Source organism: Rhinoraja longicauda, chromosome 28 (genome assembly GCF_053455715.1).
Source record: "Rhinoraja longicauda isolate Sanriku21f chromosome 28, sRhiLon1.1, whole genome shotgun sequence".
In the NCBI taxonomy this organism is placed as follows: Eukaryota; Metazoa; Chordata; class Chondrichthyes; order Rajiformes; family Arhynchobatidae; genus Rhinoraja; species Rhinoraja longicauda.
In genome coordinates, this window is record NC_135980.1 from 5,042,312 (window position 1) to 5,067,174 (window position 24,863).

The following is a 24,863-nucleotide window of genomic DNA, read 5'->3' on the forward strand; positions in this document are numbered from 1 at the left end:
AAAGTGAATCGGGCAGAACCCTAGCTTATGGAAAGACTGTTCAGAAGCCTGATAGCGGAGGAGAAGAAGCTATTCCCGAGTCTGGTGGTGCGTGCTTTCAATCTTCTGCACCTTTTGTCGGAAGGGAACAGGGAGAAGAAGGAATGACCAAGTCTTTGAATACATTGGCTGCTTTTCCGAGGGAGTGTGAAGTGTTGATGGAGTCAGTGGTGAGGAGTCTGGTGTGCGTGATGGATTGGACTACATCTACAACTCTCTGCAATTTGCAAAGTGTCCACAACATTGGAAATGAAATAGATTTCTCTATCACTGGAGAACATGGAAAGGTGATGTTTGATGTTTCAGGTTGGGGCCCTGGTGATCCTACCTCAGACTGAGGTGGTGGTGGGGGTGGAGGGGGGGAGGGGGGGGGTGGGGGGGGGGCGGTGTGGTGGGGAGGGGAGAAGCAAAGCTGTGAGAGAAGAGAGATAGGACAAAGCATGCCAGGTGATAGGTAGCGAGGGGTTTTGATAAGCAGACGGACAAAATAAAGGCCAGAGATTAAAACCGAAGGCATGAGACAAAGGATTGAAGAGCTGCGAATTGTGAAGCCAGAGGAAGGAATGTGGGTGGAGGGGAGGGGGAGGAGGGAAATTGGTGTGAGTCCAGCTGGGGTACAGGGGAGGGAGGGTATGGGGGGGAAAGAATGGGGAGGTGTGGGGTAGAAAGGGGTGGGGGAAGGGTGTGAATGGGTTACCTAAAATTGGCATCTGAATTGGAGAATACAATGTTCACACCATTGGGGACAATTTACAAATTTACCAGAGCCAATTAAGCTGCAAACCTGCACGTCTTTGGAATCGGGGAGAAAACGGAAGCACCCGGAGAAAACCCACGCGGTTACAGAGAGAACGTGCAAACTCTGTACAGACAGCGCATGTGGTCAGGGATGAACCCGGGTCTCTGGCGCGGTAAGGTGGCGATGGTACCGCTGTGCCGCCTGATTTAACATTACTCACCTTGTCTCTGGTATTGCCGAGGCTCGCAGAGGGAAGTGAGGAGGAATGTCTTTAGTCAGAGGGTGGTGAATCTGCAGCATTCACTGCCACAGAAGGCCATGGCAGCCAATGGATATTTTGTATGGCGGGGATTGACAGATCCTTGATTAGTGCGGGCGTCAGGGGTTATGGGGAGAAGGCAGGAGAATGGGGTTGAGAGGGGGAGATAGATCGGCCATGATTGAATGGTGCAGTAGACTTGATGGGCCGAATGGCCTAATTCTGTTCCCACAATGAATGTCCCAAAGTAGGGTTGGCCCTCTCTTCGAGGAGGGAATGCTGACCTGTAAAGATAGGCCGAATAACAACAACTCACAGGTATAGGTAATAAGTGAGTCCTTACCGAGTAAGACTGGAGTGATGGCAACGATGTTACAGCGCAGTGTATAGGTAATTCTGCTGGTGAGGTCTGGGCACGGTGGGGGGTCGAAGGGCACAAACACATAGAGGCCATAGAGGATCCATGGTATAAAGAGCAGAGCCACGAAGACGGAGGAGATGGCTTTAAGTTGCGGCGCAGAGCAGCAGGGGCAGCAGGGGCAGCATCTCCAGCCCCCGGGCCCCCCGGATCCTCCGGCCCCCGGCTCCTTCTGCGCCGACTCCCCAGAGGGGTCGCTGGAGATCAGGTCGATGGTCTCGGCGTCGGGCGAGGGGCCGAGCAGCGGCTGGTCCTCCGAAGCCTGGCTGGAGAATTTGTGGCTCTTCTCCGGGGCGTCAGCGTTCTCGGCCCCTGCCTTGGCGTTGAGCTTCGGGGGGACGGCTGGGGCTTGGCCTGGCAGCGGCGGCTCCGAGAGGCACGCCTTCTCAGCGGGCAGGCCGCACGTCTCCCTGGTGATGTCCACCGACACGTTGTCCGCGCGCTTGCGTTTCGCCTCGGTGTAGGGGAAGCTGTGATTCCTCACCAGCTCTGCCTTGATCAGGCTCAAGCGGCCATCGCCCGGCACACTCTGCTGCTTGATAACCGTCTGGTGGGCCTCGTGGAACTGAAGCCTATTGCCCTTTGGAGCTGGGTCAGTTGGGTGGTCGACGTTTTCATCAGATAGCGAGTGCAGCTCTTCCACGGATGACTCGGGGCTGTCGGAGATGGGCGCCAGCGTGATCTGGGTGTCCAGGTCCAAGAACGGAGAGAAAGAGAGGCGGCTGGGATCAATGTCCTGCAGCTGGTTAATGATGTCCGTGATCGACTCCTTCACACTGTCAAACTCCTTCAGCTCATGACTACTGGCCGGCTGTCTCGGGGAAGTCATTCTTCAGAGGTAACCCCTGGAAACATATGGAAGTTATCAATGGCAGCGTGGAAAAAATGGACTCATTTCTATTTGGTTGCAAATGTATGCGTCTCACGTTACAGTTCAAAACACAAATTGCTCGAGGAACTGGAGACGTCTGTACACTGTGGACAGCTTGATTGTAATCATCTATAGCCTTTCTGCTGGGTGATTTGTCTTTCTCTCCTAAGCCCATTCTCCTGCTTTCTCCCCACAACCCCTGACTGAATAGCATGGAACAAAAAAAGCTTTTCACTGTACCTCGGTACACATGACAATAAACTAAACCAACTAACTCAACAGGTCATACTTAGTTTTGCTTAGTTTAGAGATACAGTGTGGAAACAGGCCCTTCAGCCCACCGAGTCCGTGCCGACCAGCGATCCTCCGTACACTAGTTCTATCCTACACACCAGGGCCGATTTACAGAAGGCAATTAACCTACAAACCTGAGGTAGACACAAGATGCTGGAGTAACTCAGTGGGTCAGGCAGCATCTCGGGAGAGAAGGAATGGGTGACGTCTCGGGTTGAGACCCTTCTTCAAACTCTGAGCCTCCTTCAGAGTCTGAAGAAGGGTCTCGACCCAAACGTCACCCATTCCTTGTCTCCTGAGATGCTGTCTGACCCACTGAGTTACTCCAGCATTTTGCATCTACCTTCAATTGAAACCAGCGTCTGCAGTTTTTTTCCCTACGCAACCTACAAATCTGCACCTCTTCGGAATGTGGGAGGAAACCAGAGCACCCGAAGGAATCTCACGCGGTCGCAGGAGGAACGTGCAAACTCCGTACAGACAGCACCTGTGGTTAGGATCGAACCTGAGTCTCTGGCGCTGTAAGGCAGCAACTCTATCACTGCGCCACCGTGCTGCCCCCTTTGTCTGTTCCCGCAGGGTGACCCGAAATATCGCCTGTCCATTTGTGCCGCAGATCTGGGTGGCACAGCAGTGCAGTTTCCTGCATCTATACCTTGTAAGTGAGATGTGTACCATCTACCCATCTGCCGGACACGGAATCAAAACAAATGTAACCATGTTAGGGTGACACGGTGGCGCAGCGGTGGAGTTGCTGCCTTACAGCGCCAGAGAACCAGGTTCGATCCAGACTACGGACTCTGTCCGTACGGAGTTTGTACGTTCTCCCGGTGACCGCGTGCGTTTCCGCCCGGGTGCTCCGGTTTCCTCCCACATTCCAAAGACGTGCGGGTTTGTAGGTTAATTTGGCTTCGGTAAAAATTGTAAATTGTCCCTAGTGTGAAGGATGGTGCTCGAGTGTGGGGATCGCAGGTCGGCACGGAATCGATGGGCCGAAGGGCCTGTTCCCTTGCTGTATTTTGAAACCAAACTAAACATATGGTGCTACGGAAGCAGATTTATGCTTTCAAATATCAGCCTCTCCTCCGTAATGGCCTTAATGGCACCTCATGGTTTTGGAACAAATAGAAATAGAAGCTGAGGTTGATGCCAGGCAGGATGGTACCAGCTTACTGGAGTTTGTATCGTGGAGGCAGCAGTCTTAAATAACAGCGCTGTGGGGAATAAAATGGCAATATCCTCAGCAAAGAAGACAAACGATGCTGAACTGCAAGCACTTTCCCCCCTGTTCTGACTTCCCACATTTAAATCACTTTAAACTATTCTCTCTCCATTGGGGATATCACTTGCAGCCTTGCATGCAGCTCACAGCTCAGGCCTTCTGTGCCGGTGTGCATTTCTGACACTGCCCGCTCTGTCCTTCACCTACCAAGCAGGGCACACATGCTGCTCTTAGATCTCGCAGTTAAAGTGTCAGCTTCGGGCAAAGGTTAGGATGCGGGGATCCGTGATCAAAAGGAACTGGCTGGCCATTGCACATCTGCGCATCTACTTTTCTGCGTGCAGCTTCTGAAGCTCTCTCTGCGTCAGAGGGGCCCCATGCATTTCACAGCACACGGGGTATGGTTGCAGCGCGCTCCTGGGGAGAGGTTGCCATGGCGCCGTATGTAGCCGCACTGATCTGCCGACACTCAGCGGGAAGGAGAACGTGCCTCTACTCAGATCCCCTGCCCCAGACAGTTTCCCCTTCACATCAGGAGAGTGTTGGCTTCCTCTTCTTTGATTGTAGATTATTTATAGCAGTTACGGCCAAAACCCTAATCGACCCTGAACAGATTGGCTTGCTGAACCTTTCTGGAGCGTAGTTAAAAGTCAATCGCAACCTCGTGTCTGGAGCCACACAAAGGGATGACTTCCTTCCCTCGTGGACCACCATAAGATGGAGATGTGTGCAGGACGGAACTGCAGATGCTGGTTTAAACCGAAGATAGACACTAAAAGCTGGAGTAGCTCAGCGGGACAGGCAGCACCTCTGGAGAAAAAGAATAGGCGATGTTTTGGGGTCGAGACCCTTCGGACTGCGAGTCAGGGGAGAGGTCAAAGAGAGATATAGACGGTGGTATCGAACAAATGAATGAAAGAATGAAAGATATTACAAAAAGCAATTCGGTCCGCAAGGTTTGGTGCTGGGACCCCAGCTATTTACGATATACATTAATGACTTAGACGAAGGGATTAAAAGTACCATTAGCAAATTTGCAGATGATACTAAGCTGGGGGGTAGTGTGAATTGTGAGGAAGATGCAATAAGGCTGCAGGGTGACTTGGACAGGTTGTGTGAGTGGGCGGATACATGGCAGATGCAGTTTAATGTAGATAAGTGTGAGGTTATTCACTTTGGAAGTAAGAATAGAAAGGCAGATTATTATCTGAATGGTGTCAAGTTAGGAGGAGGGGGAGTTCAACGAGATCTGGGTGTCCTAGTGCATCAGTCAATGAAAGGAAGCATACAGGTACAGCAGGCAGTGAAGAAAGCCAATGGAATGTTGGCCTTCATAACAAGAGGAGTTGAGTATAGGAGCAAAGAGGTCCTTCTACAGTTGTACCGGGCCCTGGTGAGACCGCACCTGGAGTACTGTGTGCAGTTTTGGTCTCCAAATTTGAGGAAGGATATTCTTGCTATGGAGGGCGTGCAGCGTAGGTTCACTAGGTTAATTCCCGGAATGGCGGGACTGTCGTATGTTGAAAGGCTGGAGCGATTGGGCTTGTATACACTGGAATTTAGAAGGATGAGGGGGGATCTTATTGAAACATATAAGATACTTAGGGGATTGGACACATTAGAGGCAGGAAACATGTTCCCAATGTTGGGGGAGTCCAGAACAAGGGGCCACAGTTTAAGAATAAGGGGTAGGCCATTTAGAACGGAGATGAGGAAGAACTTTTTCAGTCAGAGAGTGGTGAAGGTGTGGAATTCTCTGCCTCAGAAGGCAGTGGAGGCCAGTTCGTTGGATGCTTTCAAGAGAGAGCTGGATAGAGCTCTTAAGGATAGCGGAGTGAGGGGGTATGGGGAGAAGGCAGGAACGGGGTACTGATTGAGAGTGATCAGCCATGATCGCATTGAATGGTGGTGCTGGCTCGAAGGGCTGAATGGCCTACTCCTGCACCTATTGTCTATTGTCTATTGTCTATAATTTTACTCCGCCATTCAATCGTGGGTGATTTATCTCTCTCTCCTAAGCCCATTCTCCTGCTTTCTCCCCACAACCCCTGACACCCATTCCAACCAAGAATCTATCCATCTCTGCCTTAAAAATACCCATTGACTTGGCCTCCTCAGCCTTCTGTGGCAATGAGTTCCACAGGTTCACCACCCTCTGACTACAGAAATTCCTCCTCATCTTCCTAAAGGAACGTCCTTTGATTCTGTGGCCGTGACCTCTGGTCCTAGACTCTCACGCTAGTGGAAACATTCTCTTCACAGCCACTCTACCCAGGCCTTTCACTATTCAGCTAGTCACTACCCAATATACCGTTGGCTGTGGGCTAGGTTATGCAAACAGTGAAACTCAACAGGACGACAATGAAGCTAGTATGGTGATTAGGGTAGGGGGAGGGATGGAGTGAGAGGTGATGCAAGGGTTACTTGACGTGTATTTTAAACTAATACTGGCATTTAATTACAAATGTATTTAATGACTTGAGTTTAAACCATCAGCTGCCAGGCTCGGATTTGAACTTATTTCCCCAGTTCTACGGTCCAGGTAAGAATAACAGATTTCCCTTCCAGAGCGCACATTAGTGAGCCAGATGGATTATTAAACCACAGTCTCGTGGATTAATGATCACCATTACTAATGCTTACATTTTATTCTCATTTGTTTGATCGCTTGCATTTAAACTCGCCAGCTGCCTTGACGGGATTCAAAATGCTTGTTTCCACATTAACAGTCTAAGCTTTGAGTGAGTGGCCCGATAATTTAACCACTGTGCTACCTGACCTCAGGCACAACGGTCCTGTAATGCTGGCTGATCTCTTGAGGGCAGGGGAACAGCGCTGAAATGTTAATGCAGAAACAACGAAATCCAGATAGACTCAAAATGCTGGAGTAAATCAGCGGGTCGGGCAGCATCTCTGGAGAAACGGAATAGGTGACGTTCCAGGGTCTACCTGAACTGTCACCCATTCCTTCTCTCCAGTGATGCTGCCTGACCCACTGATTTACTCCAGCATTTTGTGTCTATCTTTGTGTAAACCAGCATCTGCAGCTCCTTCTTACACAAGGAACTGCAGATGCTGGTTTGGAAAGAAAAGGACACAAAGTGCTGGAGTAGTTTAGTTTGGTTTAGTTTATTGTCACGTGTACCGAGGTACAGTGAAAAGCTTTTGTTGCGTGCTAACCAGTCGGCAGAAAGACTACACACGATTACAGTTGAGCCGTCCACAGTGTACACACACTCATGATTAAGGGAATAACGTGAATAAGTGTAAGATAAAGTTGAGTAAATTCCGATCAAATATAGTCCGAGAGTCTCCAATGAGGTAGAGTTCAGCACTGCTCTCTGGTTGGGTAGGATGGTTCAGTTGCCTGAGAACAGCTGGGAAGAAACTGCCCCTTAACCTGGAGGTGTGCGTTTTTGCATTTCTGTACCTTTTGCCTGATGGGAGAGGGGAGAAGAGGGAGTGGCCAGGGTGCGACTCGTCCTTGATTATGCTGCTGGCCTTGCCAAGGCAGCGTGAGGTATAAATGGAGTCAATGGAAGGGAAGTTAGTTTTGTGTGATGGTCTGGGCCAGGGTAACTCTGTGGGTCAGGCACATCACTGGAGAACATGGAATAGATGAGATAACCTTTTGGGTTGGGACCCTTCTTTGGACTGACATTACATTACACATGAGCAAGCACAGGTCCTGTGTGAAGAACTCCTTACGGAAGGGAACGATGATGTTGGCTTGGGAGATGCCGTAGAGAGAAAAGGTCTGTTCCTATATCAGATATCCAAATATAAGATGTTTTTTAAAGAAGTAGGAACACATAACTGCAAATGCTGGTTTATTCAAAACATAGATGCAAAGTGCTGGAATAACTCAACGGGTCAGGCAGCATCTGTAGAGACAAAGGGTGGGTGGTGTTTTGGGTTGGGACCCCTCTACAGACTGCCTTTTACTTTATTTATCTACCTGCTCCCCAAAATCCTCAAACAAACAATCTGAAGAAGGGTCCTGATCCGAAATCTCACCCATCCTTTATCTCCAGAGATGCTACCTGACCTTCTGAGTTACTCCAGCATTTTGTGTCCATCATGTTAAAAACGATGTTCATTAAATTATGGATATTGCTCCCACCTGAGCTGTCATTGGAATGATGGGGCATCTCAGGCAGCAGTTAAAGTGTTTACCAGATTAAGAGTCTGGATTATGACTTGGATGAAGGGATTCATTAGCAAATTTGCAGATGATACAAAGCTGGGTGGTAGTGTGAACTGTGAGGTAGATGCTATGAGATTGCAGGGTGACTTGGACAGGTTGTGTGAGTGGGCGGATGCATGGCAGATGCAGTTTAATGTGGATAAGTGTGAGGTTATCCACTTTGGTGGTAAGAATAGGAAGGCAGAGTATTACCTGAATGGTGTCAAGTTAGGAAACGAGATCTGGGTGTCCTAGTGCATCAGTCACTGAAAGGAAGCATGCAGGTACAGCAGGCAGTGAAGAAAGCCAATGGAATGTTGGCCTTCATAACAAGAAGAGTTGAGTGTAGGAGCAAAGAGGTCCTTCTGCAGTTGTACAGGGCCCTAGTGAGACCGCACCTGGAGTACTGTGTGCAGTTTTGGTCTCCAAATTTGAGGAAGGATATTCTTGCTATTGAGGGCGTGCAGCGTAGGTTTATTAGGTTAATTCCCGGGATGGCGGGAGTGTCATATGTTGAAAGACTGGAGCGACTAGGCTTGTATACACTGGAATTTAGAAGGATGAGAGGGGATCTTATCGAAACGTATAAGATTATTAAGGGGTTGGACATGTTAGAGGCAGGAAACATGTTCCCAATGTTGGGGGATTCCAGAACAAGGGGCCACAGTTTAAGAATAAGGGGTAGGCCATTTAGAACGGAGATGAGGAAAAACTTCTTCAGTCAGAGAGTTGTGAATCTGTGGAATTCTCTGCCTCAGAAGGCAGTGGAGGCCAATTCTCTGAATGCATTCAAGAGAGAGCTAGATAGAGTTCTTAAGGATAGCGGAGTCAGGAGGTATGGGGAGAAGGCAGGAACGGGGTACTGATTGTGAATGATCAGCCATGATCACATTGAATGGCGGTGCTGGCTCGAAGGGCCGAATGGCCTACTCCTGCACCTATTGTCTATTGTCTATAAGAGTCACTTCGATGTGCCAGGCCAGGTAAGGATGAAAGTTTTAGCCACATTAGAAAACCCACGGCAAGATAATAACCCAGGCTGCTGATACGAACTTTTATTTTCCAAAAAATAAAAAGCTTTTAATTTACTAACAGAATTTAAGGTCACCGGTTCATGAATGCGGCTATTCCGACTTGAGTCAACATGGCGGCACGATGGTGCAGCTGGTAGAGCTGCTGCCTCGCAGCGCTAGATTCCCGGGTTCAATCCTCACCTCGGGCACTGTCTGTGTGAAGTTTGCACGTTCCACCTGTGACCACGTGGAAACATGCCCTTTGGGCTACCGAGTCCGTGCTGACCAACATTTATCCATACACTAGTTCTATCCTACACACCAGAGACAACTTACAGAAGCCAATAAGCCTAAAAACCCGCATGTCTTTGGAATGTGGGAGGAAACCGGAGAGCCCGGAAAAAAACCCACCCGGTCATAGGGAGGACGTACAAACCCCATAAAGACAGCACCCATAGTCAGGATTGAACCCGGGTCTCTGGCACTGTAAGGCAGCAACTCTACCGCTGTGCCACCGTGCCACCCTGTGTTGTTAGGTCATGAGTTCCAGACTCCCACCTCAGTTAGTATGAAATGGTTTCTCTGCAAACCACCTCTAATAATTCTAACACTTCGATTAAAACCAGGCATCTCAACTTTTGGCTTCTCTGCTGAGGAATAGTGGTCCTCTCTGTTCATCAGATCAGGTGCTCAATACATCTGAGTTCCACAGTGGTCTCTGGGGTTTATATTGGTGTCAGTGAATCATCTTTTTATTTGTGCTTGACCTATTTAATATTTGTTTTCTTTTGTTCCTCCTCTCTAAACCTTATTTTTTTTTGTTGGTAGGAGAAATTCTGTAGCCTCAGAGTAAAAGGGCGCTCTTTTAAAAAGGAGGTGAGGAAGAACTTCTTTAATCAGAGGGTAGGAAAATAACTGCAGATGCTGGTGCAAATCGAAGGTATCACAAAATGCTGGAGTAACTCAGCAGGTCAGGCAGCATCTCAGGAGAGAAGGAATGGGTGACGTTTCGGGTCGAGACCCTTCTTCAGACCTCAGTCTGAAGAAGGGTCTCGACCCGAAACGTCACCCATTCCTTCTCCCCTGAGATGCTGCCTGGCCTGCTGAGTTACTCCAGCATTTTGTGATACCTTCGATTAATCGGAGGGTAGTTCATCTGTGGAACTCATTGCCACGGAGGGCTGTGGAGACCGAGCCAGTGGATATTTTTTAAAGCTGAGATAGACAAGTTCTTGATTAGAACGGGTGTCAAGGTTATGGGGAGAAGGCAGGAAAACGGGATTAGGTGGCAGAGATCAGCCATGAATGAATGGCGGAGTAGACTCGATGGGCCGAATGGCCTAATTCTACTCCTATAACTTGTAAACCTGCGGACTTGTGAAATCCAACGGCCAGCGAGTTGGGACCCTCCAAAGGGTTCTGGTCAAAATGTTTGCAACCTTGTCATGGATATTTGGCTCTCTTGAGTCAGATTTTGAGAGATCGTGACATGGTTCTGCTGCTGAGGTCAAATAAAACAAAGAAACGCCTGTGCATTCCAAGCAGGGAAGAGGACGACCTTTTTGTAGTTTTATTCGTCCATTAAACCAGGAACCAGCTGCTGTTTCAGGCCTGAATAACTTGGGGAATTCTTTGCTTAACACTCCGTGGGATGGTGCTTTGCCCATGTTGAATAGAAGTCTGTAAATCTGCCTGAGACTCAGCAGCTCGAGCTCAATATAAGCTGTTCTACAGGATCTAGTATTTGATTTCAGGATATTGACCATGTCTTAGAATAGGTGTGTTTTTTTTTGTTGTTAGAGAGCAAGGTGTAATTTTATTTGCCTTTCACGTGGAAACCTTTGGAACCACGCCGAATGTGGGGGTGGGAATGTACCAAGGTGGCCAGGATGTGAAAAAGCACACGGGCTGGGAAAGCCACGAGATTGGGATTGTTTACACGAGAGAATGTTAAGAAGAAAGATAATGGGGCGAGGGGATTTAATGCAGTGAATAAATAAAGAACATTTCTGCTGGAAGGGTGCCAGTGAGAATGGGTTATAAAGTTAAGATTGTCGCTAAGGGATTGAGGACAGAGCACTGAGAGTTGGAATACATTCCCCAGATTGTGACTGGGGTGTGAAAACGTTGCATCTTTTGACGGAAATGTGGGTGAATGTCCACTGTAAACGGTAAACGTTCAGTTCAAATTAAAGAAAGAATATTAGATTTATATCTCAGAGACCTTTTATTGACTCCATCTACATCTCACGCTGCCTCAGCAAGACCACCAGCATAATCAAGGACCAGTCTCACCCCGGCCACTCTCTCTTCACGCATCTCCCCATCAGGCAAGAGCTACAGAAGTTTGCAAATGCATTCCTCCAGATTCAGCGACAGATTCGTTCCAGCGGTTAGCTGCATTCTCACCAGCTAGAGAGCAGTCCTGACCTCCCATCTCCCTCATTGGAGGTTTCAAACTATTTTTAATCTTTATCTTGCACTAACATTATCTGTGCACGGTGGACAACTCGATTGTAATCATGTATAGTCTTTTCACTGACTACAAAAAGTCCAGGCAACAAAAAGGTTTTTTTACTGAACTTTGGTACACGTGACAACAATTAACTAATAAATAAATAAATAAACAAACAGGGTCTATGGAACGAGCTGCCGGAGGAGGTATTTGAAGCAGGTACAATAACAACATTTAAAAGAGACTTGGACGGGTACATGGATAGGAACTCATAACGTCACCCATCCATGTTCTCCAGAGATGCTGCCTGACCCACTGAGTTACTTCAGCACTTTCTCTACTTTTTAGAGGGATATGGGTCAAACGCTGGCAAATGGGACTCACATAAGTCCTCTTAGTCTGTTGGGAAACAAGGAGCTGCAGATGCTGGTTTACACAAAATAAACCAAAGTGCTGGAGTAACTCTGTGGGCCAGGTACCAGGGTCTCGACCCATAACGTCTCCTATCCATGTTCTCCTGAGATGCTGCCTGACCCGCTGAGTTACGTCAGCACTTTGTGTTCTTTTGCATTAATGTAAGGCCTTTGATTGCTGCTTTTGGCAGCAGCGGTTCCATAAACCACTTGCTTGTGGGGCGGTGCAGTGATACAGCGGTGGAGTTGCTGCCTTACAGGCCAGAGACCCGGGTTCGATCCTGACTACAGGTGCTGTCTGTACGGAGTATTTCCGTTCTCCCTGTGACCGCGTGGGCTTTCTCTGCGTGCGCCGGTCTGCTCCCAGACTCCAAAGACTTTGGTGGATTTGTAATTTGTCCTTAATGTGGAAGAAAGAACTGCAGATTCTGGCTTAAATCGAAGGTAGACACAAAGTGCTGGAGTAACTCAGTGGGACAGGCAGCATCTCTGGAGAGAAGGAATGGGGGACATTTCGGGTCTGAAGAAGGGTCTCGTCCCGAAACGTCACCCATTCCTTCTCTCCAGAGATGCTGCCTGTCCCGCTGAGTTACTCCAACATTTTGTGTCTACTGGTAATTTGTCCTCGTATGTGGGATAGTGCTGTTGTATGGGTGATCGCTGGTCGGCATGGACTCGGTGGGCCAGAGGGTCAGTTTCCGCACTGTGTCTCTAAAGTCTCGTCTAAAAGAAAGGGATGGATCAAAGGAAAGGCTATTAAACACAGCATCCCATGTCCAGCCACATTCCACTGTTGACCGCCTGTGTTGTACGGTTTATTGCAAGGATTCCAGAGAAAGTAGAGGTCAGCACAGGTTAGGAATTCCATTCCATTTGGTTGGTGTTAGCTGGATGACACAATGGCACAGCTGGTGGAGTTGCTGCCTCACAGCATCAGAGACCCAGGTTCAATCCTGACCTCGGGTGCTGACTGTGTGGGGTTTTTAACGGTCTCTTTATGATCACGTGGGTTTCCTCTGGGAGCTCTGGTTTCCTCTCACATCCCAAAGATTTGCAAGTTTGTAGGTTAATTGGGTACTCTAAATTAATTGCCCCTAGTGTGTGTTGTGTGGCTGTGAATGACATAGAAATACTGTGAATGGGTGATTCTGTTTCTGTGTTATAGCTTCCAAACGATCAATTATGAGCTAGCTACTTGGTTACAATGAAATTGCAGCTTTAAGTGATCATTATAGCTGGCCTCTCTTAATAATGAATATTAGAGAGGGCAGCTATATTACCCCTCATGCATGCACGCACACACACATATGAGGAACTGCAGATGCTGGTTTACACCGAAGATAGACACAAAATGCTGGAGTAACTCAGCGGGTCAGGCAGCATCCTGAGAAAAGGAATGGGTGACGTTGCTGGTCGAGACCCTTCTCTCCCTCTCACCACTTCTCTTTGATCATTTAAGGTACAACTGGCTGGATTGTGGAAGATGCAAAAAGCTTTAGGGGGGATATAGACAGGTTAAATGTGTGTGCAAGGATAATGCCTTCAGGGTCTGCATGCATACAGTATACATACACACACACTTATATATACGTTTGTACACACACATTTATAAATATACGTTTGTACACACATACATAAATATACATTTGTACACACATATATATACATGCACACATATATATACATATTTACACACATATACACACAAATATGTTAATATATGTTTGTGATTATATGTATATATGTGTATGTGTGTATGTGTATATATGTGTATGCACACACACACACACACACACACACACATATATATATATTTAAAAAAAAATATATATAGACATACACATATATACATATGTACACACGCACATATAACATCATATACACATACACACATATCATATGTGTGTTTGTGTATATATATATATATATATATATATATAAACATGCACACAAACAGAAACACATACATACGGCATATTTCTTTGGTATCACAAAATGCTGGAATAACTCTTTGTGTGTTATCGTGTTAAACTGCAGCTAGATAGATAGATACATAGACAATAATTGCAGGAGTAGGCCATTCGGCCCTTCGAGCCAGCATTCAATGTGATCATCCACAATCAGTATCCCGTTCCTGCCTTCTCCCCATATCCCTTGATTCCGCTAGCCCTAAGATCTTTATCTAACTCTCTTTTGAATGCATCCATTGAATCGGCCTCCACTGCCTTCTGAGGCAGAGAATTCCACAAATTCACAACTCTGTGTGAAAAAGTTTTTCCTCATCTCAGTTCTAAATGGCCTACCCCGTATTCCTAAACTGTGGCCCCTGGTTCTGGGCTCCCCCAACATCGGGAACATGTTTCCTGCATCGAGCAGGTCCAATCCCTTAATAATTTAAAATGTTTCTGTAAGATCCCCTCTCATCCTTCTAAATTCCAGTGAATACAAGCCCAGTCGCTCCATTCTTTCATCATATGACAGTCCCGCCATCCCGGGAATTAACCTAGTGAACCTACGCTGCACTCCCTCAATAGCAAGAATGTCCTTCCTCAAATTTGGAGACCAAACCTGCACACAGGTCTGGTTTCACCAGGGCCCTGTACAACTGCAGAAGGACCTCTTTGCTCCTATACTCAACTCCTCTCGTTATGAAAGCCAACACGCCATTGGCTTTCTTCACTGCCTGTTGTACCTACATGCTTAATTTCAGTGACTGATGCACAAAGACACTCAGGTCTCGTTGTACTTCCCTTTTTCCTAACCTGACACAATTCAGATAATAATCTGCCTTCCCATTCTTGCAACCAAAGTGGATAACCTCACATTTATCCACATTATACTGCATCTGCCCACTCACTCAACCTGTCCAAGTCACCCTTCATCGTCGTAGCATCCTCTTCACAGTTCACACTGCCACCCAGCTGAGTGTCATCTGCAAATTTGCTAATGTTACTTTTAATTCCTTCATTTAAATCATTAATATATATTGTAAATAGCTGTGGTCCCAGCCTTGCGGCACCCCACTAGTCACTGGCTGCCATTCTGAAAGGGACCCGTTAATCCCCACTCTTTGTTTCCTGTCTGCCAACCAATTTTCTATCCATGTCAATACACTACCCCCAATACCATGAGCTCTAATTTTTCCCACTAATCTCCCGTGTGGGATCTTATCAAAGGCTTTCTGAAAGTCCAGGTACACTACATCCACTAGCTCTCCCTTGTCCATTTTTCGTTACATCCTCAAAAATTTCCAGAAGACTTGTCAAGCATGATTTCCCCTTTCGTAAATCCATGCTGACTTGGACCAATCTTTGATAATCAACTCCAGCATCTTCCCCACCACTGATGTCAGGCTAACTGGTCTATAATTCCCTGTTTGCTCTCTCCCTCCTTTCTTGAAAAGTGGGGTAACATTAGCTACCCTCCAATCCCCAGGAACTGATCCAGTATCTATAGAACATTGGAAAATGATCACCAATGCGTCCACGATTTCTAGAGCCACCTCCTTAAGTACCCTGGGATGCAGACCATCAGGCCCTGGGGATTTATCAACCTTCAGTCCCATCAGTCTATCCAACACCATTTCCTGACTAATGTGAATTTCCTTCAGTTCCTCCATCACCCTAAGTCCTTTGTCCCCTAGTACATCTGGGGGATTGTTTGTGCCTTCCTTAGTGAAGACAGAACCAAAGTACCTGTTCAACTCATTTGCCATTTCCTTGTTCCTCATAATAAATTCACCTGTTTCTGTCTTCAAGGGACCCACATTTGTCTTAACCAATTAGCAAAAAATTATTTGTTCTGTTGCCTGTACATGACAATTAAATACTCTCGACTTGGCCCTTAAAATCTGAGCCAAAGCACAAAGACAACTCACCATGAGCGATAGCATTGAATAACATTAATGTTGCCCTGAGTGCGAGTATCAGCTTTCATTATGTAAAATGTTTAATGCATTAAGCAGCCCTAAATTGTCCCATGGGAGTGAATAAAGAGATGGTACAGCTTGATTTTCAGCAACCCCTAACCCAGTCTAGAATGGGAATTCATAACCAGAAGAAGCTTTGGAGAAGTCATGAAATCTATTTCTTTTATTGAAAAATCCAACGCTGCCTAAATGATGATCATGAGAGACAGGATATAAATTGCTAGTAAAGTCAACAAGGGATAACGTTGTTTCGAAGAGAACCACTGCCTTGCAACTGGGCGGCATGGCGGCGCAGTGGAATAGTTGTTGTCTTACAGCGCTTTCAGCGCCAGAGAAGCGGGTTCGACCCCGACTACAGGTGTTGTCTGTGACCACGTGGACTTTCTCAGAGATCTTTGGTTTCCTCCCACACTCCAAAGATGTACAAGTTAGTAGGTTAATTGGCTCGGTATACATGGAAATTGTCCCGACCATGTGTAGGGTGGTGTTAATGTTTGGGGATCGCTGGTTGGTTGAAGGGCCTGTTTCCGCGCTGTATCTCTACACTAAACTAAACTAAACTGGGGACTCCAGTGAGTATTTGAAAAGGTGAAAGGCGAACTAATTTGACCCATGTTGATAGCGTCAGCTACTGCAGGGATCGTGCTGCATTTACACAGCACCGAGCCTTTGTGCGTGGAAGGTTTCATTGTGGGGTGTCTGGATAAGGACTGCACACTGTAACAGCACAAGGTAACACTGGCACGCAACCAGCCTCCAAAGCTGAAAGGAAACCAGGTCTCTTTGGGTAACGGCATGAAACCGTTCTCCCTTCTCACGAAAAAACTTTCCTTTGTTTGCTGTTTATTCAGCACAAGAATGCCGTGGAAAAAAAACCATCTACAGGAAAAATTAAAAAATGGATCAGTGGAAATTGACTGTTGAACTGCTGCCCACACACGCGGCAGAGATTGGACTCGGCCATTTGGTCGACAGCTTTGAGGCATGAATGGAGACTTGTTCACATATTGTGTGTCTGATCTGTAGTGCCTGGCCCCCGGGCCAGTACACTTGTGTAGTGCTAGTGTTCTCTGCTCCTCCACCATGGCAGTCACACACTGACAATCCCCACACAGCTCACGCGAGGCGTATTCTAAGCACGGCCCAATGCTTATATGGGATAGCCTTCACTTCACACGACAAAGAAAACATCTTGGAACACAGAAAGCACAGCGCAAGAACAGGCCCTTCGTTCCACAATGCCTGTGCCGCATATGATGCCAAGATAAACTAATCTCCTGTGCAGCACATATTCATTCCCCTCCATATCCATGCGGCAATCCACAAAACCCCTTAAATGCCATTATCGTATCTGTCTTCACCACCATCCCTGGCAGCACTAACCAGACACCCGTCACTCTCAGTGTAATAGACTTACCCAGGCAACTCTTTTAAACTTTGCCCCTCTCACCTTCAAGTATGTCTTCTGATCTTTGACATTTCCAACCTGGGCAAATGGTTCTGACTGTCTACCCAATCTATGCCTCTCATAACTGTATATATTTCTATCAGGTCCTCAATCTCTAACGTTCTAGAGAATACAATCTAAGTTTGGTATTTGCGTTAGATTGCTGCTATCGTTATGATAGGCAGTCAAATAGACCTCATCTATTTCTCACTCGACTAGAAATTTAAAATGACACTTATTATTACCCAGTAATGCACAGTCATCTTGCATTTACCCCAAATCATCAACTATCCTCACATAAATATTATCTTCACCATCTGAAATATTCCAGTTCCCTCCACACTTACCTCCCCATTTCTCTCCTCTGCAATCTTAAGGCCTTCAAACTTGTGTTTCTGTGTCCAATAAGAGTCATAGAGTTGTACAGAGCAGAAACAGATCCATTGCCCAACTTGGCCATGCTGAACAAGTTGACCCGTCTAATCTGGTCTCAATTGCCTGCGTTCAGCCCATTTCCTGCCAAACCTTTCCTATCCATGTACCTGTCCACATGTCTTTGACAGGTTGTTACTGTTATTGACTTGACTACCTCCTCCAGCATCTCATGAGATGAATGGATAGGGTGAGTGCACAAAGTATTTCCCCTGGGGTAGAGAATGGTGTGTTTGGTGGGGTGGTGCAGAGAGCCTGACAGCATACCCACCCCCTCAAAAACCAATGCACTGTGTAATCCTAAATTATGAACTCAGGTGTTGGACAATGATCTGGATGTGGATAAGTGTGAGGTTATCCACTTTGGTGGTAAGAATAAGAAGGCAGATTATTATCTGAATGGTGTCAAGTTAGGAAAAGGGGACGTACAACGAGATCTGGGTGTCCTAGTGCATCAGTCACTGAAAGGAAGCATGCAGGTACAGCAGGCAGTGAAGAAAGCCAATGGAATGTTGGCCTTCATAACAAGAGGAGTTGAGTGTAGGAGCAAAGAGGTCCTTCTGCAGTTGTACAGGGCCCTAGTGAGACCGCACCTGGAGTACTGTTTGCAGTTTTGGTCTCCAAATTTGAGGAAGGATATTCTTGCTATTGAGGGCGTGCAGCGTAGGTTTACTAGGTTAATTCCTGGAATGGCGGGACAGTCGTATGTTGAAAGACTGGAGTGGCTAGGCTTGTATACACTGGAATTTAGAAGGATGAGAGGAGATCTTATTGAAACATATAAGATTATTAAGGGGTTGGACACGTTAGAGGCAGGAAACATGTTCCCAATGTTGGGGGAGTCCAGAACAAGGGGCCACAGTTTAAGAATAAGGGGCAGGCCATTTAGAACGGAGATGAGGAAGACCTTTTTCAGTCAGAGAGTTGTGAATTTGTGGAATTCTCTGCCTCAGAAGGCAGTGGAGGCCAATTCTCTGAATGCATTCAAGAGAGAGCTAGATAGAGCTCGTAAGGATAGCGGAGTCAGGGGGTATGGGGAGAAGGCAGGAACGGGGTACTGATTGAGAATGATCAGCCATGATCACATTGAATGGTGGTGCTGGCTCGAAGGGCCGAATGGCCTCCTCCTGCACCTATATTCTATCTGCAAACAAAGAGGAACGCAGTAGCAAAATGGATGCAATAATTCTAATTTTAGCCATATTAGTTTGTTGGAGTGATTTTAGTTTATTTTCAGTGAACTATATAAATAGGAGATGGACACGCTGTGCTAGAGTAACTCAGCGTGTCAGACATCGCTGTAGAATGTGGATTGGTGACGCTTCAGGTTGAGTCCCTTCCTCAGACCCCCAAATTGCTGCTTGACGCGCTGCGTGACTCCAGCATTTTGTGTCTTTCTTTGTTGTAAACCAGCATCTGCTACTTAACTCTGTTCATCTTGTGCTTTTCAGATTCGACCCAAAATGTCACCCATCCTTTTTCTCCAGAGATGCTGCCTGACCCGCTGGGTTTCTCCAGAGATGCTGCCTGACCCGCTGAGTTTCTCCAGAGATGCTGCCTGACCCGCTGAGTTTCTCCAGCACTTTAGCTGCCAGAGGAGGTAGCTGAGGCAGGCAAATGTCGGAGACATTTGAACGGGTACATGGATTGGGTAGGTTTAGAAGGATGTGGGCCAATCTACTGGGGATGGTGCGTGTTGGTCGGCGGGGGCAAGTTGGGCTGAAGGCCCGTTTCCATGCTGTATGACTCTATGACACTTTGTGTCTATCTTTGTTATAAACCAGCATCTGCTGGTTATTGTTTCCATAAACCCAGGAGAGTTCATTCAGGTTCTCTGCCTGCTGTCTGTCACAAGTTCTAGGAGCAGAATTAAGCCATTCGGCCCATCATCACCATTCAATCATGGCTGATCTATCTATCTTTCCCTCTCAACCCCATTCTCCTGCCTTCTCCCCGTAACCCCTAACACCTGTACCAATCAAGAATGTATTAATCTCTGCCTTAAAAATATCCATTGACTTGGCCTCCACAGCCTTCTGTGGCACTGGCCTGGTGATCATTCTTCGTGCAAGAGTTCCAGACATTGGCTTTGGAGTTAGTCAGAGTTGAAGCCAACCCAATTCCCAGTGGTCGGGGCAGGAAGCCTGGATTACTTCATCTCCGATGTTCCATGCAACTGTGGTCAGGTTTGTAGGCTGGTCAGGCACACCTGACTCATCACGGTCCTGGAGTCCCGCCTGCTTGCTTGTGGTTCAGGGATTCATTGGACTTGTGACCAGTAAAGCCAATGGATACACTGGCCCACTGTGGTGTGCAGACCAGAGGCGCAGGGCTGATGAATGAAGTTTTAGTTCCATGACAAGCCAGACCAAAGAGGTGAAAGAGCACGACTCTAAGGAATGACATTGTGGGGCATCGACTGGAATCTGACGGATGCAAGAAGACAAGGGCAGCACAGTGGCACAACGGCAGAGCTGCTGTCTAACAGTGCCAGAGACCTGGGTGTGATCCTGACTATGGTTGCTGTTGCTGTCTGTAAGGATGTTGTTTGTACATTCTCCTACGCTCTCCGCAAGGGATTTCACCGGCCGCTCTGGTTTCCTCCCACATTCCAAAATCGTGCATGTTTGTAGGTTAATTGGCTTCTGTAAACTGCCCCTAGTGTGTCGGGTAGAACTGGGTGGTCGTTGGTCGGCGTGGAGGGTAGTCTGGAGGGCCTGTTCGCACATTGTTTCTCTAAACTAAACTAAATTAGTGGAGGGTACTCTAAAATGGTTTCTCTACACCAACCTAAAACCAAACTAAGCAGGTTAGCATTGACCTGAGAAGTTGACTGGCTTTCTTTGCTATAAATATAGGAAGTCATATCAAGTGAGATGACACACATTCAATGAGTGCATCTCCCAATGTATACAACAGGTTGGCATAATCTTCTGGGCTGCGATTGTTTAGTTAGTTTAGTTTAGTTTAGAGATACAGTGTGGAAACAGATCCCACTGAGTCTGCACCACCCACGTGATCCCTGCACATCTATATACTAAAACTCTCGTTTGTTTGTTTGTTTGTTCCTGAACTACAGCCAAAACGGTACACGATAGCGCAACAATTTTAGGCCCACCTTACTCACCGTCATCCCTTTGGCGCTAATGGAAGAAGTTTCATTGAAATTGGTGTTATATTTTTGAAGCTATTCACATTTTAAAGTTTAAATCTATCTCCAAGGGAGGGAAGGGGGTGGAGGGAGGATAAGGGGGGTTGAGGGGGATGGAGTTGGGGGGAGGGGATGGGGGGAGGGTAAGGGGGGAGGGTAAGGGGGGAGGGGGGTGGAGGGAGGGGGAGGGGGAGAGGATGGGGGAGGGGCGACGGGAGGAGGGAGGGGTGAGGGAGGGAGGGGTCAGGGGGAGGGAGGGTGCTGCACCAATGCAGGAGGGGTTTGGGCCCAACGGGTCCACATGGTCTAGTTAACACTATAATCCAACATACACTAGGGACAATTTTTACACTTATACCAAGCCAATCAACCTACAAACCTGTATGTCTTTGTGGTATGGGAGGAAACCGAGGATCTCGGGGAAAGCCCACGCAGGTCACGGGGAGAACGTGCAAACTCCGTACAGACAGCACCCGTAGTCAGGATTGAACCCGGGTCTCTGACGCTGTAAGCGCTGTAAGGCAGCAACTCTACCGCTGCGCCACCGTGCCGCTCGTTGTGTCTAAACAATGTCTGCAACACTAAAATAAACTAAACTAAACTAAACTACTCCCTCAGTGTAATCTACTATTCTTACAATCTTGTACTTGGGTATGGCTGCGTTTATGTACAGTTCGAATTTTACAGAATTGTACGCAAAACAAAAAGGTATTTCACTGTACCCAGGTAGAGGTGACAATAAAGTGCCACCGAACCATTGATTCAAACCCACTTCGGAAGGTTTCAGGACATGCCAACGTTTTGTACGATTTGTTCTTAGAGAACCTCAGTAGCATTAAATGCAGTCCCACTGCGGAGCCTTATTAAAGGCAATGGGGGGAGGGGAGAGGGCACTTTGCTGGTGACAGCTACTTTGTCAGAGGTTGCTAAGAAAGTGTCTGTAAACTCGTGATGTATCAGTGCTGCCTTCTATTCTGGGATTCACAGTCACATTCTGCACATAAAAGGGTGACTGAAACAATGTGCTTCGGCTGCAATCAACGGGCTGGTTCACAGTCCATTCTGCACGCGTATGTAACGATTAATTCACCAACAGTGCTCGCAGTCAACTCCACACCAACACCAACCTAGCCTGGGCATATTCCAAAACCAGACGGAGAATTTCAGTAACTAAACCACTTCCCATTCACTTCTCCTGTGCTTGGTCCAAGCATAATATTGACCCAGAGTATCCTGATGCAGCATTGAGTGCCGCATAAAATTATCCTGCTCGGGCTGTTTAACATGTCAAACGTTCTACTGTCACAAACGGGCCAAATCTCACCCAGAGGAAACTACCAGCACGATTCAAAGCCAATTCTGTGTCAGCAGAATATTTTGGTTAAGTGTTCAGACTAAGAGTTAATAGAGGAAATCAACTGGCCATGGCTCAATAATATCCAGTTTAGTTTAGTTTAGTTTAGTTTCCACATGCAGTGTGGAAACAGGCCCTTCAGCCCACCGGGTCCACAACGGCCAACGATCACCCCGTACACTAGTTCTATACCTACATGCTCAGGCAATTTATGGAACACGCCCTTCGGCCCGTCGAGTCCGTACTGACCCATCGATCACCCTGCACACCAGCACTATCCTACATACAGGGGACAATTTACAATTTTACCGAAGCCAATTAACCTGCAAAAACCTACAGTCGTTGGAACGTTGGGGGAACTAGAGCACCCGGAGAAAACCCACAAGGTCACAGAGAGAATGTACAAACTCTGTACAGACAGCGCCCGTCGTCAGGATCGAACCCGGGTCACTGATCCTGTAAGTAAGGCAGCAACTCTGATGCCTCAGTTTGTAGATCCTTTGAATCTGGTGATACATTTGGGGTGAGATTGGAGTAATATAAAGAGTGATTTTGATCACAAACCTGCTGGAATAGGCAAAAGTGGGCGGCAAATGTTTATAAGGTGAGAGGGGGAAAGTTTATAGGAACCTGAGGGGCAATTCTTTCATGCAGAGGATGGTGGGTGCATGGAACGAGCTGCCAGAGAAGATGGTTTAGGCAGGTACTATAACAGCATTTAAAAGACATTTGGACAGGTACATGGATAGGAAAGATTTAGAAGGTATTTATTCACAAAATGCTGGAGTAACTCAGCAGGTCAGGCAGCATCTCAGGAGAGAAGGAATGGGTGACGTTTCGGGTCGAGACCCATCTTCAGACTGGTGGAGTCTGTTTGAAAGATTTAGAAGGCTATGAGCCAAACATGAGCATGAGGACCTAGAGTAGATGGGGCATCTTGGTTGGCATGGGCAAGTTGGGGCATGGGCATGTTTCTGTGCTGCATGACTCTATGACACGATGATGCAAACAAAGGGCAACATTGAGACATGGGAAGGGCAGAGAACAAGAGGCAAGGCGTGTTTCACAGCAGGAAGACCCAAGATGCTGGTTTCCAGAAAAAAGACACAAAGTGCTGGAGTAACTCAGCGGGTCGGGCATCATCTCTGGAGAGAAAGGATGGGTGACGTTTCGGGTCGTGAAGGGTCCCACCCATCCTTTTCCTCCAGAGATGCTGCCTGACCCGCTGAGTTACCCAAGCGCGTTGTGCCTACCTTTGGTTTGAACCAGCATCTGCAGTCACCTGTTCTACATTTTGTCTATTTCACCGAGGGAGATGGACATCGATGAATGAACGGCTGATGTTTGGAGTTCTTTGTATCCGTGTAGCAGTGAATATCTGACTCCATTAACATCATCTTCTCACAGAGTACTTATTTACTAGCAGCCTCCCAATTACTTAACACATCAATTTGAACTGTCAGATCAATTGGCATGTAGCTTTGTGCTCTGTCAGCCATCTCCCCTCCAATGCACAGGGCAGTTGTTCTGTGGATGAATTGAGATGAAGTTCCCAGGGCGTAGTGGTCGAGTTACTGCCTTACAGGTCCAGAGACCCGGGGATCAAAAGTCAAGAGTGTTTTATTGCCATAAGGCCTAAACAGAACAATTAAATTCTTATTTGCAGCAGCACAACAGAATATGTGGACATAGTCCTCTGTAAAAAATATAATAAACAAAAAAAAAGCTCACACACACACACCCTCAGTCTGATGAGGAGTCTCGACCTAAAATGTAATCTGTTCCTTTTCTCCAGAGATGCTTCCTGATCTGCTGAATTACCCCAGCATTTTGTGTCTATCTTTGGTGTAAACCAGCATCTGCAGTTCCTTCCTACACACACACACACACACACACACACACACACACACACACACACACACACACACACACACACACACACACACACACACACACACACACACACACATATATATTGTGATATATACCAACACATATAGTTCGATCCCAACTATGGGTGTTGTCTGTGAGGAGTTTGTACGTTCTCCCTGTGACTGTGTGGGTTTTCTCTGGGTGCTCTGGTTTCCACCCAAACTCCGAAGACGTGCAGGTTTGCAGGTTAATTGGCCTCTGTACGTTGTCTCTAGGGCGTGGGATAGTGTTTGGGTGATCACTAGTCGATCCAGACCTGTTGGGCCGAAGGGCCTGTTTCCACACTATCTCCAAAGCTTGTATACACTGGAATTTAGAAGGATGAGAGGAGATCTTATCGAAACGTATAAGATTATTAAGGGGTTGGACACGTTAGAGGCAGGAAACATGTTCCCAATGTTGGGGGAGTCCAGAACAAGGGGCCACAGTTTAAGAATAAGGGGTAGGCCATTTAGAACTGAGATGAGGAAAAACTTTTTCAGTCAGAGAGTTGTGAATCTGTGGAATTCTCTACCTCAGAAGGCAGTGGAGGCCAATTCTCTGAATGCATTCAAGAGAGAGCTAGATAGAGCTCTTAAGGATAGCGGAGTCAGGGGGTATGGGGAGAAGGCAGGAACGGGGTACTGATTGAGAATGATCAGCCATGGTCACATTGAATGGCGGTGCTGGCTCAAAGGGCCGAATGGCTTCCTCCTGCACCTATTGTCTAT

The 24,863-nt window shown here is 47.1% G+C and overlaps 1 protein-coding gene across 2 annotated transcripts in view; it reads right to left on the minus strand.

Moving 5' to 3' along the window:
* The window catches only part of LOC144607181 (uncharacterized), a 127,350-nt gene that overhangs the window by 34,633 nt on the left and 67,854 nt on the right, over positions 1 to 24,863 (minus strand). For both annotated transcript variants that reach the window (XM_078423854.1, XM_078423853.1), the window contains exon 2: positions 1,381 to 2,300. In XM_078423854.1, coding sequence (XP_078279980.1) covers positions 1,381 to 2,284 — 904 coding nt within the window. In that variant the 5' untranslated portion in view covers positions 2,285 to 2,300. The remainder of the gene's footprint in view (positions 1 to 1,380; positions 2,301 to 24,863) is intronic.